General features: G+C 44.3%; 2 protein-coding genes and 1 long non-coding RNA gene across 5 annotated transcripts; 1 reads left to right on the plus strand and 2 right to left on the minus strand.

Moving 5' to 3' along the window:
- Positions 1–1,410: 1,410 nt before the first annotated feature.
- Positions 1,411–8,458, minus strand: rgs9bp (regulator of G protein signaling 9 binding protein). Its single transcript, XM_023815534.2, has 3 exons — positions 8,372–8,458; positions 4,088–4,397; positions 1,411–3,373 (listed from the first exon to the last, which is right to left on the minus strand). The coding sequence occupies exons 1-3, from the start codon at positions 8,456–8,458 to the stop codon at positions 3,015–3,017; spliced, it is 756 nt and encodes a 251-aa protein (XP_023671302.2). The 3' UTR covers positions 1,411–3,014.
- Positions 8,459–10,379: 1,921 nt separating this feature from the next.
- Positions 10,380–13,437, minus strand: LOC111845947 (E3 ubiquitin-protein ligase RNF182). Its single transcript, XM_072711158.1, has 2 exons — positions 12,658–13,437; positions 10,380–12,396 (listed from the first exon to the last, which is right to left on the minus strand). Exon 2 carries the CDS (start codon positions 12,231–12,233, stop codon positions 11,499–11,501), a length of 735 nt encoding a protein of 244 aa, XP_072567259.1. The 5' UTR covers positions 12,234–12,396; positions 12,658–13,437; the 3' UTR covers positions 10,380–11,498.
- Positions 13,438–13,773: 336 nt separating this feature from the next.
- On the plus strand, positions 13,774–16,146 carry LOC111845949 (uncharacterized). 3 transcript variants are annotated; one of them, XR_011990021.1, is made up of 6 exons: positions 13,774–14,233; positions 14,511–14,569; positions 14,748–14,911; positions 15,121–15,220; positions 15,366–15,522; positions 15,729–16,146. It is a non-coding gene; the product is annotated as an uncharacterized lncRNA (long non-coding RNA). The 3 variants fall into 3 exon arrangements; XR_011990020.1 differs by having other exon boundaries at positions 13,854–14,233; positions 14,748–14,895; XR_002838775.2 differs by lacking the exon at positions 14,748–14,911 and having other exon boundaries at positions 13,902–14,233.
- The last annotated feature ends 1,251 nt before the right edge of the window (positions 16,147–17,397 follow it).

The following is a 17,397-nucleotide window of genomic DNA, read 5'->3' on the forward strand; positions in this document are numbered from 1 at the left end:
GAGCCCTGACCTCAACCCCAATCAAACACCTTTGGGATGAATTACAGTGGAGATTGTGAACCAGGGCTCCACGTCCAAAATCAGTGCGTGACCTCACAAATGCTCTTCTGGACGAATGGGAAAAAATTCCAACACACTCCAAAATCTTGGGGAATGCCTTCCCAGAAGAGTGGGACCAACTCCATATTGATGCCTAATGGATTTACAGTGGGATGTCATGAGAGTTCCTGTAGGTGTAATGGCCAGGTGTCCCAATGCTTTTGCCTATATAATGTAACTATGTTGAGGTAAATGTAGAACTTTAGAAGGTCTCACAAATGGATTAATTCATGACATGAACATTGGGAGCCCTGCATCATGCAAATAACACAAAAACACAAGTCACATGTCTTTAGTAGGAATTAAAATACTTTTTTTAAATGATAATGGACCCTTAACTGTTATTGAACCTAAACTGTGCATCATCAATTCACAATGGCAGAGACACTTAAAAAATACTTAAAAAAAAAATACTTAACTCAGTGCTGCAGAGAATCAGTCTCAGCCAAGCAAAATGATTACAGGAGGGTAAAGGAATTGAAGGCGTTTCAGACTGGAGAGGAGAACATCAAATTGTATTCGGTAAAAAAAGGTATGCTAGTCGTTTAGGGAGTTATTAAAAACATTTGAAAAATGTGGGGAAAGAAGCTCCTATCAGCTATCAGCCAGAAGACGGAGGGATGGCTGGATCAGCTGCTGAAAAAAAGAACACATGCACAAAATTTCTCCTTGAAATAAACAGAATTTTAGAGGTGCTTCAAATTATTTTGCAACACATACAATACCGCGCAAAAGTATTAAGCAATCAAAGAAAATGAGATTAAAATAATCTTCTTGTTGACGTAAAACTGTGGTGTTATGTCTGCTAAAGCGTGTCAGCTTAGCCATTGCAAAACCTCTCCTAAAATCACCCCAGCATTTGCAGCAAATATCCGATGCAGCCATGTCTTTCAGACTCGGATCATTATCCCGTCTGGTCTGGTTAATCAATTCCTTACGGAGTCATTTAACATAAGAGATGCGAACAGAAAGCCAACACGGGACGAAGGTTAACAAATCACGTCAGTTAATTAATTAATTAATTGAGCCCCGAGGACAAATTTAAGAAATACACGGAATGACTGGGGTGCCCCCGAGGGGAGGTTTGGGAACTGAAGCGGTGTTAATCCAGCCATCCAAGGAAATACGTCTCATTTTGGAGAACAGAAGAATTTAAGTTTTTCATTGTATTACTGTTAATTTACATATGTTCTAATGTTAATTCATTTTTCCTTCTGTGCAAATACATACTTACATTCTTTGACTGCCTGAGTCTTTTGCACAGTACCGTACACGTCCGGCATGCAGAAAAGCAGGCAATCGACGCGCAGCATTCAGCATGCAGTGTCTTCTTCTTCTAAACGACATGGTAATATATGCACACCCCGACAAAAGAATTCACTGTTTTAATTTATCCTGGTGATCACGGGTAGGACAGTCGGAGTGTGTCACCATAGTAACTGAGGGATGGAGTACCAGCAAAGGTGGGTCTTTAAAAACCACATGTCACCTTCAGATACACAACATAGGCCTACTTCATTCATAGAAGTCCCACAAACCTAAGCACCAGTTCAACAGTAATTACCATCATTTATACGTTTGGGGACAGTTATCTTTCCATCAGACAATCCTGTACCTTTATCAAATATTCAACAATTCAGTACGAAAGAATATATTTCGATACCTGTTATCTTTCAATACCTGTTATTCAGTTTAATTTCATCCTAGTGTGGCACCTTGGCTTAGACATTTTATCTGAATACCTGAAGCATTTAGCACAAGTCACCTCATATGATGGTCAAAAAGTCATGTTAATTTTTAGGAAAGCGTTTTTTTTTTTACCTATATATTACATTGCATTTTTAGCTATATATTCAATATGCAGATCCATGAGTTTGCTTCTGTGGGAAAAAAATCCCTAGAGCAAAACTTTAAAATCAATCCAGCCGTACAAATGTGGTTACATACTACTGTATTTTCAGAAAACAATGTGCTATTTTTATTTTTTATCTAACTATTAAACTGTCAAATGGATCAAGGAGCTTAACTGGCTACAGACTGGTGATGTATTCTGCCAGCACAGTAACTAAGCTGACACTGAGATTAAGAAAAAGGGCTTCAAAATTGTTTGACTGTCCACCTGTATGTGTAGAGGGTAGGTAGATGACAGTGTTTTCTTCAAAACTGAGCATAGTTGAACTAAGATATTTTTCACGAGATACGACAGAGCCTAAGAGACCCAATTTTGGTCGTAACCCAATTTTGATAAAATACACAGTTGCAGTGTTTCACCTTTGTAAGGCAGTATTGTTAACGGCTTTTGACCAGTAGTTCTCCTTGTCATCCTCCCCTGGTCCAATCGGCAAAGGTGTTGTTTTTAAACAATAATAAAAAAAAACCCAGGCTTGGCTGGCGCAGGATGCGTTGGATTTGATGTCGGGAAGAATGAGCTTCAACTTGCCTTCGTCTAGCCTCAGAGTAACATGATCATTTTCTTCCAGAAGTTTTGGGAAAATTGCCGCTAAGTGTTCTATATAAATCAGATTAAAGATTTATTTTTAGCTAGTCCATGTTCCCCAGGCTTCGACGAAGTGTCAAAATCGTCAAGAGTCGGAATCGAGGTAGGAGTACCCCAAAAAGTATGGTCTCAGATGACATTATGTAACGTCAATCTGCGCGAGTAAGCTGGCTACAAAGAGATGGGATGAGACAGCTGGCCAAATTAATAAACGCAAATAGATTTTATCAAAAGATGTAGTAATCTGAGTAAAGGGAGTCTCTCTTGTGTTATCATAGAAAGTTCAATCCCAGCTGTAAAATCATCCAGTAGATCCGGACGTGGAGACAATAAGTTGGACAGACAGGAAGCCTGTTGTTACCTTACGGCTCCCCCTGGGTGGTTCTGGTGGAAATGCAGCGTGAGGCTGGCTCAGGGCTCACCCTAGATACAATACACCGACAGACAGAAGCAAGGCCGCAGCAGCCAGACTGACCACTAGAGCGGCGACAAACATCTGCCCTCGCTTGCACCGGTGCTGTTCCGGCTCCGCCTGCAGCACGGAGAGCAGAGCCAGCGAGGAGCCGCTCCCGACCGGCTCGGCATTCTGCGGCCCCTGCGCCTCCACCGTCCACCGGAGCACGTTCACCCGCTGCTCCATGTCCTCGATCATCTGGTCCACGCGGGCCTTCTCCGCCTCCAGCTCGCCCTGCTCCAGACGGTCCATGCTGGCCGGGGCCTCGTTCAGGTCCGGCTCGGACAGGCTCAGCGCTCGGGCGGTCACCTTGGCCGTCTCCCCTGCAGAAATCCTCGGTCATGCGAGCTCGTGGGGCACGGCTAAGAGCACCTTAACGACACACCTCCGCACGGCATTAAAGATTTTTATAGAATCTGGCCAAATTCCCAGCTGATGCTCGTCAACACTCATAGATCGCTACGAATTTATCAGACGCCAGTGTCCCTAGGGTTACATAAGACAAGCAGACCTAGAAGGTGTCACCCAAAACCGTGAGGTTTCACCATGGCTACGTATGACTTTATGACGCTAATGAGCAGTGTTGGCCTTTTCAGGTCCAGAAGCCACAAATCCAGACCAAGATTTTGTTTCTACCAACCAGTTGAGCATAAAGAGTCACAGTCACAGAATATTCAACTGGTTGGTAGAAACAAAATCTTGGTCTGGATTTTTAGCTTCTGGACCAGAAAAGACCAACACTGCTAATGAGGAGATTTTATTTCCAAAAAAGCATATTACAAACACACATGAATGAATAAGCTAAATACTGAAGCATCTACAGTTAAAATAACTCAATAATACACAATTATTTACAAAATCAAAGTGGGAAAAATAGCTTGCAATTTTAGGTACCACTTTTATGGTAAATTGTATATTCACTGCAGGGTCATGAAACCGGCGCAGGTGAATCTCTTGACAAGCAAAGCTGGACGGAGCAGAAACTTATTGCTTCTGCTGGCCGAGTTGACCTTTAACCTCTAAGTCACCTGACTTACCTTGCATGCCGGTCTGTACCAGAACACCAGTGTTGGAAGACAGAGGGAAGTTCTGTCCCACGCTGAAGACCTTGCACATATCTGCGTGGAGCAGCTCCAGGCTGGAGGAGAAGGACACCCACAGTAGCTCCGCCTCCAGCCGCGTGGGCGGGGCCAGGGATCTGTCGCGCAGCCGTGCCGTCAGGAGCCGCCGGCTATCCAGGGCCAGCTGCTGCGCCCGCTCCCGGGTCTGGCGCAGCTCGTGCCGCAGCTGGCCGCTGTCCGTGCTGCCACCCACGCAGGAGGACAGCTGGTGGTAGCATGCGACCACCTGAGCCAGGAAAGAGAGAGTAGGGGGGAGCAGGATAAATGGAGGGAGGGCGATGTCACCCTCCCAGGGTCCCGGGTTCCAGGTCGCGTGTCACACACACACACACACACACACACACACACTCATTTGTATTATATCCTTGCAGGGACCATCTATTCATTTCTATGGGAAAAACCCTAATCCTAACAATGACAACCTGAACCCCTAACCTTAACCATAAGTAACCAAACAGAATACGAGATGTTTGACATTTTTACTGTGCATGTAATACTATATGTTCCTGCATGTGTAGCCACACATCAAAACAGTTTATCCCGCACACAAAGGCCTATAGGATTGGAATATAGCTATGATATGTGACTGCACTCCTCCAGTATAGCAGGACATTGTTCAGTAGTATATAAGTATATAAGTAGCCAATCCACAGAAGGAGAAATGGATTCCAGAGTCACCATGACAACAGAAATCATTGATATTCTGCTGAGGAAAAATAATCATTAGAATAAATGCAATGGATGGATGTCTCTCATTTCCTCCCTGGGAGTGATACAACAACCTGCTATATCTTTGATTATCTTCTCACTCATGCACTGCATGACCAGTACAGTAGAGAAACTCAAGCCCACAGCCCCAGGTTACAACAGTAGTGCGCAAAAGGCTCAAACTCACAACCTTCTGGTTATAAGACCTTGCACCTACTACAAGCATGATGTGATGTGACCATACCAACCAACCGACCGACCAACCCAACCAACCATCCATCCATCCATCCATTTATTTTAGGGGGCAGTGTGTGGCTGTAACCACAAGGTCACTGGTTTGGTCTGCAGGTCCTTGAGCAAGGCCCTTAACCCCCAGCTCCCTGGGTGCCCCAACAGGTGGCTGCCCTTCACGGACAGCTTGATATACGAAGAGTAAGTTGAGGGAGGTGTAAAAAAAGAATTACCCCACGGGGACAATAAAGGATCGATTATTATTCTCGTATGTCATATCCTTTCAAGTTCCAATCTTAACAACGGCCTTCTGAAGCAAAAGGCCAAACAAGGTCAACATTCCGGCACTTTCTCTGTTATTAGAAAAGCTTCCTGGGAAAAATCCCGCTGCTGGGACTGACCTCATGGTTATGCCCAGGTGTCACACCTTGCATTAAACAGAATATCGCAGAACGATAAGAGCTAAAGCAGCCCATGTTTCCCATAGATAATCTGAAGGGCAGCAGTGGAAAGTTCAGGTTGAGAAAGTACAAATCCAGACCAAGATTTTGTTTCAACCAACCAGTTGAGTATAAAGAGTCAGTCACAGGGTACTCAACTGGTTGGTTGAAACAAAATCTTGGTCTGGATTTGTACTTTCTCAACCTGAACTTTCCACTACATTATGATTATTAAATGTTTTCTGAGTTATCAATATTGGTCTGAATATTTAATGGCAGGCCTCTTTGCGACGGTCGTGCAGACGGTACCCGGAGAACGGGGCTGCTTGTTTGTACGCAGAGGGCGACGTGATAACTGTGGATAATCTGCAGCACATCAGCGCTATTCCTAGACAGGATTCCCGGATTTGCATGACTGATCCGGCAGTAATTACGGGAGCCCCGAGATTCCAGGCGACGCCGCTGGAGCCCAGCTACCCCCCTCATCCAGGAGCGTACAGAAGAGGAAGAGACCACCTGCGGCCCCCTTTCAGACGAGCTTCTGTGCACGTCCTCAGAAGCCAGCCGGCGCTCTCAGCCCTATTCACACAGCCTGCCTCCTGAGAGGGGACCTGCGGAAGGCCGGCTATTATCCTCACAGCAGCCTAGCAACCCAGAATGCACCAGGTGGACTATTGTGCTACTGGGAGGCGGCTCAGAACCTGTAGCAGATCAACAGCCAGAATCCCAATCGGATGCATATTTCTATTCCAATTCTTCCCCGATTGGCACATATTAAAAAAGCTGATTATATATATTGTATACATGATATAGTTTTGTTTTACTATAGATCGTCTGCATTGTTATATGACCCAGGATCAATTCCATGGTATTGTGAGATTGATTCTGGGTTATAAGATAACAGATTCTGTTTGGTCAATCAGCCCAATTCGTTATTACTATTAAATAAAAATGCTGCCTCACTGTGACTCCTGGGGGCTTGGATCGTTAATACTGACCCCCCCCTCCCAGCATGTGTGGATTCGCAGGTTCTCCCTGCTGGAATTTCCCTGGGTCTCCCCCTACAGCCCAAAATTGTGTAGTCATGGCGACCCTGCATTGCCTGAAGTGTATGACAGTGTCTGTATGCGTTCAGGGATGGCGGAATGCCAGTGATCCTGCAGTCATAACATGCACATGTCCATGCTGGAGATGACTAAACTGTATACTTTTCAGATAAACTATTTAATTTTAAGGACATTTAATCTTCCAAATAAAGGAATGTGTCAATGGGTCATAATCGGTGATCCGTGTGTCCTTGATACACGGTACAATCTTTATTCCCAAATATGTGAAGCCATCTACTATCTTAAATTGCTTGGCTTGTTCAGGTGGTTTAACTCTGTCTTGTGAACTAAGTAACATTACAGAAGATTGATCATTATTTACGTCATATCCTGATAAGTTTCCAAATGATTTAATTAAATCAGTCAGGGATGGGACTGAGTTTTCCAAATTCTTTAAGAAGAGAATGACATTATCTGCGAGCAGGGAGATCCAGTGTTCTTGTTGATTTACCATTATACCAGTTATGCATTTATTAGACCTTTACTGCAATAGCAAATGGTTCAATTGTTAATAAAACAGTCAGGGGGATAGAGGACAGCCTTGACGACAGCCCCGTTGTATCGCAAACGGTTTTGACGTTAGCCCATTTGTCACTATATTTGCATAAGGCTTTCCGGAGAGCAGTTTAACCCATTTACAGAAAGACCTGGTTAATTTAATCAGGATTAGAATCATTTACTTATCACCAAGTACTTTACCATACAAGGCATTTACTTCGGCTCTTCCCTGCTCCTCACTAATGAAGGGCTTCTTCCCTGCTTTATGGGTCTTCAGTCCTGCTTCTAGGAGCCTAATATAAACTGTCCTAGCAGTGCACTTCACACCTGCACTTAATGTTTCCCATTCCTTTTGAAGGTCACACGATGTCATCCTCTGATTTATGAGGCACTGCCGGATAAGTTGACGGTCATCTCTGGCATTAGAAAGTTGCTTCTGCCCTCCCCCTGGCTGGTTTCTGGTCGTTCCCAGTGTCTCCTGCTTCACCTTGTCCTTGTCTACTGCTGTCTTACAAACCCTGAGCCTGGAAGCAGCCTGCCACAGTGTAGCCTTCTGCCAGTGGAACCAGGATTAAACCAGGATTTAAAAATGCAGCTTTTAAAAAACATAGAGTGGTCTCTTAATTTTATAACTTTATTTATATTTAGTGCCTTTGATTAATGGCGTGCAATACTATAGCTATGACTGGAAAAAGAAAAACTTCACCTTGATGTGCAGAAATTCAAGGTGACTCTTACGGACAGGGAAGCCGTTTCTGGAGAGCTGGACGTGTTTTTTGGATTGCGGTTACGGCCGGTCTGTGCACTGTCCCCGCAGGTGGCCGGCAGCGCTGCTCATCAGCGGGTCGGAACCCAGGGCTGGTGCTTCAGACGTATCGAACAAGGTGTCCTTTCCGGCCGAGCTACCGGCAGGAGGCCTCTCAGAAGGTGCTGGAATACGTTAGGACTTTGCCACTGGCTTTGAGGTTTACACATCGAAGCCTTTTCCTGCGAGTTACAGGAGAGCTGCCCACACTCTCTGTGGTATGAAAACCAGCGTACAGTTCTGCCTGTTCTTACAGCAGGATCATTTAGTGGAATTCTATACACAACTACTTTATCTATCTATATACAAAACTTACTGCTGGGTGTTTTACTGGAATACTAAGCATTTGAATTAGTATTAATTCATATGAGGACTGTTAAAACAAGTCTGAAATAAAATCTGTCCCTCTAACCTTGTTGAGGGTCTCCACAAGAGCCCTGACCTCCTCCAGGAGCTTCTGGGACCCTCCGCCGCCATCATCAGCCACCTTGCCATCCATGTGGGGGCTCACACCCCCAGCAGCCTTTAGACCTCCAGGGCCAAGCTAACCGGATCAGATGATGATCTTGTTTCTAATGAGGAAACTCCAAGCGCTTCGAACATGGATTGTTTTCTGATCTGAGATACGGGTTGGGAAAAAAAAAAGAAATGTACTGTCGGAATATCCACAGATTCCCAGCTCTGGAGCAGGCGAGGTAATCCCAGTAAGCCCACAGCTCTCAGTGACATGCAGTGACCCATAATGCTAATCCTATTAGCTGGTGCCCAGAGCCTTTTATGCATCCACAGACAGGTCTGGCTTTGCTTGTGTTTAGGTGTGTGCGTGCATGAGTGTGGTAACATACTATGTAGCTGAATGATCAGAAACTCGAATGTGCTTACAAGCGCAGGATGTTAACTGTAATGCCCCCTGCAGGTAGAAGAGGCATTGCAGGGGAAAAAAATCTCTAGACATCTTATGCACTCACCAGTGACAGATTCCTGTGCTAAATCATTCACAAGGTGTTAAATGACCAGGAAGCCTTTCCCTTCTGCGTCTATCACTGTTCACATGGTCTAGCGGTAATCGCCTGTGATATTAATGGCTTGCTTACCTGACAAGCCACCGTCAAGGCATAAGGTGTCGATCCCAGAGTGCCTTTGATCCAGTTTTTTGCCTGTAAATTGTGCTGCCCAGTTATCTACTACCACAATCTCTACATAAGGGCAGCCTAAGAACACGAAGGAAATTACAGATTGTGTCTAAGGCACATTTGAAGTTGTAGGGTTGACATGTGGAGGTTCTCCTCCCTGGCACCTGTTCTCCTGGACTGACAGTGAGCTTTGGCTGAGTAGGCGTGGGGGTGATTACCGGTGTACCAACCCTCCCATCTCTCCCTGATCGGCAGCAGGATGGGAGGCTGTCACAGGACTGATACACCCTGCCCTCTGACCCGGTGGGGACCAGCAAGGGCACAAGAGATGGAATGCAAGGTGGGATGAGTGTTTAATTTTGCTTCATTCATCCGCCCCAATACACAGACCACTGTGCCCCCAAAATCAAAATCTCTTGTATGCCGTTGGGGGCCAGGTTGGAGTCACCACTGTGGGTGACACACTGTGGGGACACGATCGTCCGAGATTCGGGCGGCAGCAGCCTTCAGAGAACAGGGATGCAATTTAGATACAATCAAGAGACTGAGAGTAATATACACAGAAAATAAGAGAGAGATGCATAATTAGAAATGAAGAAATAGAGAGGATAACTTCAGTCTCAGCTCTCGGCAGAAGAAGTCAGCTACCATATCAAATATTATTCAGATGTGTAAAAGATGAATATATAACCAATTAAATGTCTTAATTAAATGTCCATATGACATTAAATAATGAGGAGATACCCAGATAAAAAGTGGGATTAATCTTGTCTGCTCGTACTTCTACCTCATGTAACTATTCTGGGCTTCTCCGTGGTGTCTGAGATCCCTGGGGGGGGGGGGTTTAATCTTCCTCCCAGGTCTTTTTCTTTGCCGTTACACACCTTTGATAATTAGCTTCCTTCTTGCCGCCGCTAACGTCTCCGTCCCTGATCTGTGATCGGCCCCCAGTGATCGCTGTGCATCCTCTTCCAGCCAGTCGTACGTATTTCACATGCACGCCAAAAGCGCTCCCTCCCGCACGGCGTTTTAGCCGATTGATTTCACTGATTTATGCTCCATTTAAATGATTGTCTCTATTGCTGCATGTCGAAAGCAAATCGCCTGGCCAACTTCCTCTTCCAAAGAGTATCTTTTATCCCCTAAACTGGCCCCACGTCACAAAACATAATTATGTTTCGTGGGAAGTTTCATCATAACGACACATCCTTAATAAAAATGATAAAAACAAACAAATGTAGTATCCTTTTACATTAAATATGAAAAAATCCACACACACTGGTTGCATTCACATTTCCACACACTGCGATGTGATGAGAATAAAGTCTTGAAACATTAAAAGAGAACACGTGCCTGGAACACGTTACTGTGCCCCCAATATCCCATCAAGCCGGTAAACTCACAGTGATCTCTGTCCTCGTCTGTTCAAATCGCAGGTTTGCAATTGTCTCTGGATTAGTGGGGTGTCATCCACTCTAGTGAATTCCACTGTGATCACAATACAGCCGTTATCGTGAAACCAGCTGCATCATCGCTTTATAAGAATACATTACACTCCCATAATAGTACAAATATAAAAATGTTTATGACATATAAGGCACTGGGGTGATCATTTTCTTATTTTTTTAAGTTAAGAACTGACAGTTATTCATTCATGAACACCTAATAATGTGAATCAGATCATTTCTGATAATTCTAAGTATCATAAAGTAAAACACTTGTAAAACAAATTACTTTTCTTACTGAGACTTCAGAACGTCCCAATAGCTCAAGTCCCTAATCAGTAGTCGTTTCTCAAGGACCTATGAAGGGACTATATTCCCCCTTTGAAGGAACCATATCCCCCCTATGAAGGGACCATATCCCCCCTATGAAGGGACTATATTCCCCCTTTGAAGGAACCATATCCCCCCTATGAAGGGACCATATCCCCCCTATGAAGGGACCATATCCCCCCTATGAAGGGACCATATCTCCCCTTTTAAGGAACCATATCTCTCCTTTTAAGGGCATGGGTCATGGTACAAACTGGAATCTGACTATATTCCTTAGTCACTGGGAACACAGCCCAGAAAAGTCATAACACCATATAAACACCATATGGAGCTGATTTCCTCAATGTTCTGATGCATAAATGTCAGTTATTCTACTGCAGCATTACCAGTTCTCACCAAATAGCAACCAGAAATACAGACATTATTATAAATTTTAATTAGGCCTATTCTTCAACTCATTTTTTGTCAAATAATTATACATACCCTAATAGTCCATGTTTTCAGCATTTATAGACAACAAAACACAGTGAAGTGTCTGACTGTGACTCTACAGCTCTTGGGAAAATCACTCCAGGGACTCATTGTGGGGAAAAGTTGTTCACGGCTTGTGAGCAAAGTTGTCCTTTGGTTGCTAGGAGGACATGCAGTCCCGTAACTCATGGCAGATGCAGCGGCAGAAAGCGTAGACCATGATCGCCACTAGTGTGGCAGGCACCAGGCTGACCAGGAACATACCCATGGGCGTCTTCTGCATGATGAGAAGGTAGACACCCAGAGGAAGGGAGCTTAAGTAAACAAAGCCCAAGAGCCACACCAGTGCCTGGGCTAGAAGCTGGCACAGGCTGGTGGTGCAGGTCCACACTGTCCAGCGTTGCACCATGGAATCCAGGCTAGAAGAGCGGTTGACCCATTCTGCAGGAGTTGTAGGGTTACAGTCCAACTGAGACCCCACCGGATCCTGGGCGGTCTCCATGATGGTGACGAACAAGCAGTTGGAGGAGGAGGAGGAGAGGAAGGAGTCCGCCAGCGAGCCCAGGCGTTGGGGGCTGAGCAGGAGGTTGGTGGAGCGGTCCATGAGGTAATTCTGGCTGCACAGCGCCTCCACCAGGCCGCCGTCGTCAGGAATGCCGCCCGAGGCATCATCGGGCAGGTTGGTGACGTAGCGGCAGAAGGGGCAGACCACCGCGCATGGTGGCCAGTCTCCCAGGTCCAGAAGTTTGGCGAGGCACTTGGCACACAGTCTGTGGTGACATTTCAGGAGCTTTGGCCGTCGGCAGCCCAGGCTGTAGGGACAGTAGCAGATCTTGCACTCCAGCTCCTCAGAGCCATGGGCTTCTTCCACGTCGTCTGTGGTCTGCCCCATCATCTTGTTCTCCACTCAGGCTTGCCTGGACCATCGCCCCTGTTTGGGGGGTTGGCATGGGGGTTTCACCGGGGTCTGTCACTGGGGCTTCCTAGGTCTCAGCAGCATGGGCGGAGCCATTGAGCGCAGGGACAGTCCATGTGGGGGGGTGGTAACCATTCATGCCCTGAGCCAGAGAGGGAGGGAAGAGAAAAGATAACTGTTAACACAGCAGTAAAGAACAAAGCCAGCCCTGTCACAGAGTGGTTGGAATATTCTAGCCCTTTCTCTGCTGCCAGTGAGTTTGCTCCAATTAGCGGATCCCCGTTAGTTTCTGGTGCACGGACAATGGCCTCAGTGCAGACTAATATGGAATCAGATTTGTGCCAAAATTTTCAAATAAAACTTTCCTAATATCAAACAAAATTCATTCAATATTCATTCTCGCCTGTGAGTTTTTCAGTTTCGCTGCTGGCTTTTCATTCACTCCGCCCCGTTTTTCGTTTCCACTGTTTTTTCAGTTTCGCTGCTGGCTTTTCATTCACTCCGCCCCGTTTTTCGTTTCCACTGTTTTTTCAGTTTCGCTGCTGGCTTTTCATTCACTCCGCCTCGTTTTTCGTTTCCACTGTTTTTTCAGTTTCGCTGCTAGCTTTTCATTCACTCCGCCCAGTTTTTCGTTTCCACTGTTTTTTCAGTTTCGCTGCTGGCTTTTCAGTCACTCCGCCCCGTTTTTCGTTTCCACTCTTTTTTCAGTTTCGCTGCTGGCTTTTCATTCACTCCGCCCCGTTTTTCGTTTCCACTCTTTTTTCAGTTTCGCTGCTGGCTTTTCATTCACTCCGCCCCGTTTTTCGTTTCCACTCTTTTTTCAGTTTCGCTGCTGGCTTTTCAGTCACTCCGCCCAGTTTTTCGTTTCCACTCTTTTTTCAGTTTCGCTGCTAGCTTTTCATTCACTCCGCCCAGTTTTTCGTTTCCACTGTTTTTTCAGTTTCGCTGCTGGCTTTTCAGTCACTCCGCCCCGTTTTTCGTTTCCACTCTTTTTTCAGTTTCGCTGCTGGCTTTTCATTCACTCCGCCCCGTTTTTCGTTTCCACTCTTTTTTCAGTTTCGCTGCTGGCTTTTCATTCACTCCGCCCCGTTTTTCGTTTCCACTCTTTTTTCAGTTTCGCTGCTGGCTTTTCATTCACTCCGCCCCGTTTTTCGTTTCCACTCTTTTTTCAGTTTCGCTGCTGGCTTTTCAGTCACTCCGCCCAGTTTTTCGTTTCCACTCTTTTTTCAGTTTCGCTGCTAGCTTTTCATTCACTCCGCCCAGTTTTTCGTTTCCACTGTTTTTTCAGTTTCGCTGCTGGCTTTTCAGTCACTCCGCCCCGTTTTTCGTTTCCACTCTTTTTTCAGTTTCGCTGCTGGCTTTTCATTCACTCCGCCCCGTTTTTCGTTTCCACTCTTTTTTCAGTTTCGCTGCTGGCTTTTCAGTCACTCCGCCCAGTTTTTCGTTTCCACTATTTTTTCAGTTTCGCTGCTGGCTTTTCAGTCAATCCGCCCCGTTTTACGTTTCCACTGTTTTTTCAGTTTCGCTGCTGGCTTTTCATTCATTCCGCCCCGTTTTTCGTTTCCACAGTTTTTTCAGTTTCGCTGCTGGCTTTTCATTCACTCCGCCCAGTTTTTCGTTTCCACTCTTTTTTCAGTTTCGCTGCTGGCTTTTCATTCACTCTGCCCCGTTTTTCGTTTCCACTGTTTTTTCAGTTTCGCTGCTGGCTTTTCATTCACTCCGCCCAGTTTTTCGTTTCCACAGTTTTTTCAGTTTCGCTGCTGGCTTTTCATTCACTCCGCCCAGTTTTTCGTTTCCACAGATCTCTCGTGTGGGCGGGGCTTCGCCTCATTTGCCAGCAGGTATTTGAGTGACAGCTCCGTGCCCCGGGAACTCTATCACTGCGAGATGCGCGGGCTTCTAAGAAGACGGACGGCAAGCAACAACCGCCAGTTAAGATCACGTATTGTGCACACGATCAACTGCACGATTAACCAATTGTAAGTATTTATCAAATATGTTGATTATGCTGTGCTAAACATTTGTTGTGTTACGGCAGAATTCGTTAGCTACAAGTTGTTATATCATTTATCTTAGCGTTAGCTACCTGGGAACGTTACTCGATAAGTAATGTTAGCCAAACATACTGTAACATCCAGGTAGGCGTGTGCAAGCTGAATTGGCACTCAGGTAAACCTGCTTATCGGCATAGTTTTACTTCTTTATGTTTTAGTTTTGCGAATCGGTCTCATCTCTATGTTAATGTCTTTTGTCCAGCGAACTATCGTTGCTCTTGAGCTGAACCTAAACAGGCCTCGACCACCATGGAGTGCCAGGTAGGCCAGCCTGTGGTTTAAGCCAGTCTACCTGCAGTTTAGTGGGTGTACATCACAACATTGAGGAATGAGATGTTAACTGCTCGTTTCCGTATTACACAATGCTTTTTAAGGGTAAACTTAGGAAGTATTTGAGAGATGAGGTGCAATGCTAAAGTGGTCATTCTTTCCTCTCCAGCAAGGTCCTACCCCTGTTGCTGAGGCTACCACGGCAGCTGTACAGAATATACTTGCTATTTTAAACCAGTCTTTGGAAAGGACAGCACAGGTAGCAGTCAGGGACCAAGTTCAGGAAAGGACCTAAGCATGGATCAAGAAATGGCCAGGTCTAACATAAAAAATGTATTATTAACAAACACTATGCATGTAATGTTGTGGTGTTAATGGTTGTACTCGGAGCAATCCGAGTTGTTGTATGTTATTGTTACATAATGTACATTAATGACATGCAGATCATCACAAAACTACTTCAAGTGTGTGTTTGTGGTAAGTGTTGATCTTTAATAATATCACAAGGGTGCCTGAAATGTTTTATTTCATAATTTCCTTAGAGATGGTTGCTGGCTTAGAAACTCTGCTTTTCGAGGGAGAGGATGGCAGGGGAAAAATGCCCAAATACTCTTTAAATGACCTTGACAGTGGCATTTTCCGGTGAGTTTCTTATATTGTATCCATCACTTGTAGAAATCGTGCATCCAGACATACTAATTCGGTAGGAATAATGTTAGTAATTAGTATCCTAAGAAAAAGTAATAAGCATTTGTCTTTTCATTCTTTTCTTTCACTCTCATTCCAGTGTTGCTGGGGAAATTTTTGCTGCAAGTCTTGCACAGGGTGGTCCAGCACCAGCGTTTTTACAAGAATGGTGCTACGATTTCCTTTTGACGGGAGATCTAAAAAACATTACAAGAAATGATGTACATGACATGGAATTTTCATCTTTGATCAAGATGGTACATTGCTTAACAACTGTATTATTATCAATTACATTGTTAATTACTTAACTTTATTAGCCAATAGTCAAGTCATTGGTAAATCAATTCACTTAACATTAATTCATGATTAAACTATTCCTTATTTAAATAACAATGGCTACTGTTACTCAGTGATGGTGTAAAACTATGTATGTTTAGAATGTTTTCTTATTGATTTCCTTCAGGTTGAGGAATCTTCAGATCTGTCATCTTGCACAGAACAGATTATCAGATGTGGCTATGCAGGGCCTATTAACGAAGAAAACAAAGACAAAATAACAAGGTTCATGTTATATTCATATAATGAAAACTTTTTACATTATACATCACTACCAGTTTGTCTGTCTGTCCACTACTTAGCTGCCAGAAAGCTTAAATCTATTGTCTCATGTTTTGTTAAGCACATTAAGGATGTCATTATGAATATTATTGACCCTGTAAATACTGATGTCATTACCCTGACTGTAGACACCTGAATAGATGTTTTTGAGTGTTTTTTGTATTTATTTGACTGACCTGGAGCAAAAAAAAAAAAAACAAATTAAGTCAAGACAAGACACATTTTCTTGTTTTCAAGACACATTAAAACAAGACTTTGACATACCTTTCTAGAGAATCCGTCAATACCACCAAATATCACAATATTAAATCTGAGGAGAACAAAGTTTTAGCAGACATGATTGGAAAATGATTAAAAACATGCTTGCTATACGTGTGTATTACAGAGGGAGCACAGGAAAGAAACTCACATGATTAATTTATGGTTGGTATCTACATGAACCAGGGACAGAGGTGCAGGAACACAGTAGCTTCTGCGAGCTACAAAACCAAGCTGTATCATCCTGGCCAAAATTCCAGCTCCATCCACCCTGTGCATAGTAGCCTTCACCCTGTGCCTCTGGCCAACAGCTCACCTTTAACCAGTCTATACCCAGCCTGTGGCATTCTGGATTTTATGGACCTCACAATTTGTTCAAGTTCATTATCACATATTTTTGAGTAGCATCCCCGGACAGAGAGGCCATTTTCTTTCATCCGCCTATTAAGTGTTCGTCTAGAAACCCCATACAAATTGGCTAAATGTTCTAAAGGAAGTGCAGTGGAAAGGATGCTTTCAAGATCATCTCTGTTCATTTCAAGGCGTGGCCGTCCCAGGTTCCCCACAGTGGTAGTTACAATTTCTGACACATTAACTGATGCTCCTTCAGCAGACTGAACAGTAAGATGTTGATTAATTCCTATTGACTTCTAATAAGTTCTAGCGGGATGCTGAGGTGTTGTGAAGCCATTGTTGCCAAGCAAAGCTCTTGCTGAGCAACATCTAGGAGGTAGTCTAAGTCCAACGTTTCATTTCTCATAATTAGATTAAATCTTCTCTGAATCCTTTGCAAGATTTCATCCCGTACTTGCCCCTGCAGCAATAAGCACTGCAAGGTAAGTAAATATTAATAAATCAATACAACATGAACAGAAAATGCTAATTCTATCTAAGATTGTACTTTGAATGAAAATGCTCCTAGTGCCCTTTAAAAAATCTCAATTGTCATTACTTTTAGAATTGTTCAAATGAACAGAGTAAGAAAAGACTTCAGGAGCTTAAAACGGGGCGGAGTGACTGAAAAGTCAGCAGCGAAACTGAAAAACCAGTGAAAACGTAAAACGGGGCGGAGTGACTGAAAAGTCAGCAGCGAAACTGAAAAACCAGTGAAAACGTAAAACGGGGCGGAGTGACTGAAAAGCCAGCAGCGAAACTGAAAAACCAGTGAAAACGTAAAACGGGGCGGAGTGACTGAAAAGTCAGCAGCGAAACTGAAAAACCAGTGAAAACGTAAAACGGGGCGGAGTGACTGAAAA

Source organism: Paramormyrops kingsleyae, chromosome 4 (genome assembly GCF_048594095.1).
Source record: "Paramormyrops kingsleyae isolate MSU_618 chromosome 4, PKINGS_0.4, whole genome shotgun sequence".
Taxonomy (NCBI): domain Eukaryota; kingdom Metazoa; phylum Chordata; class Actinopteri; order Osteoglossiformes; family Mormyridae; genus Paramormyrops; species Paramormyrops kingsleyae.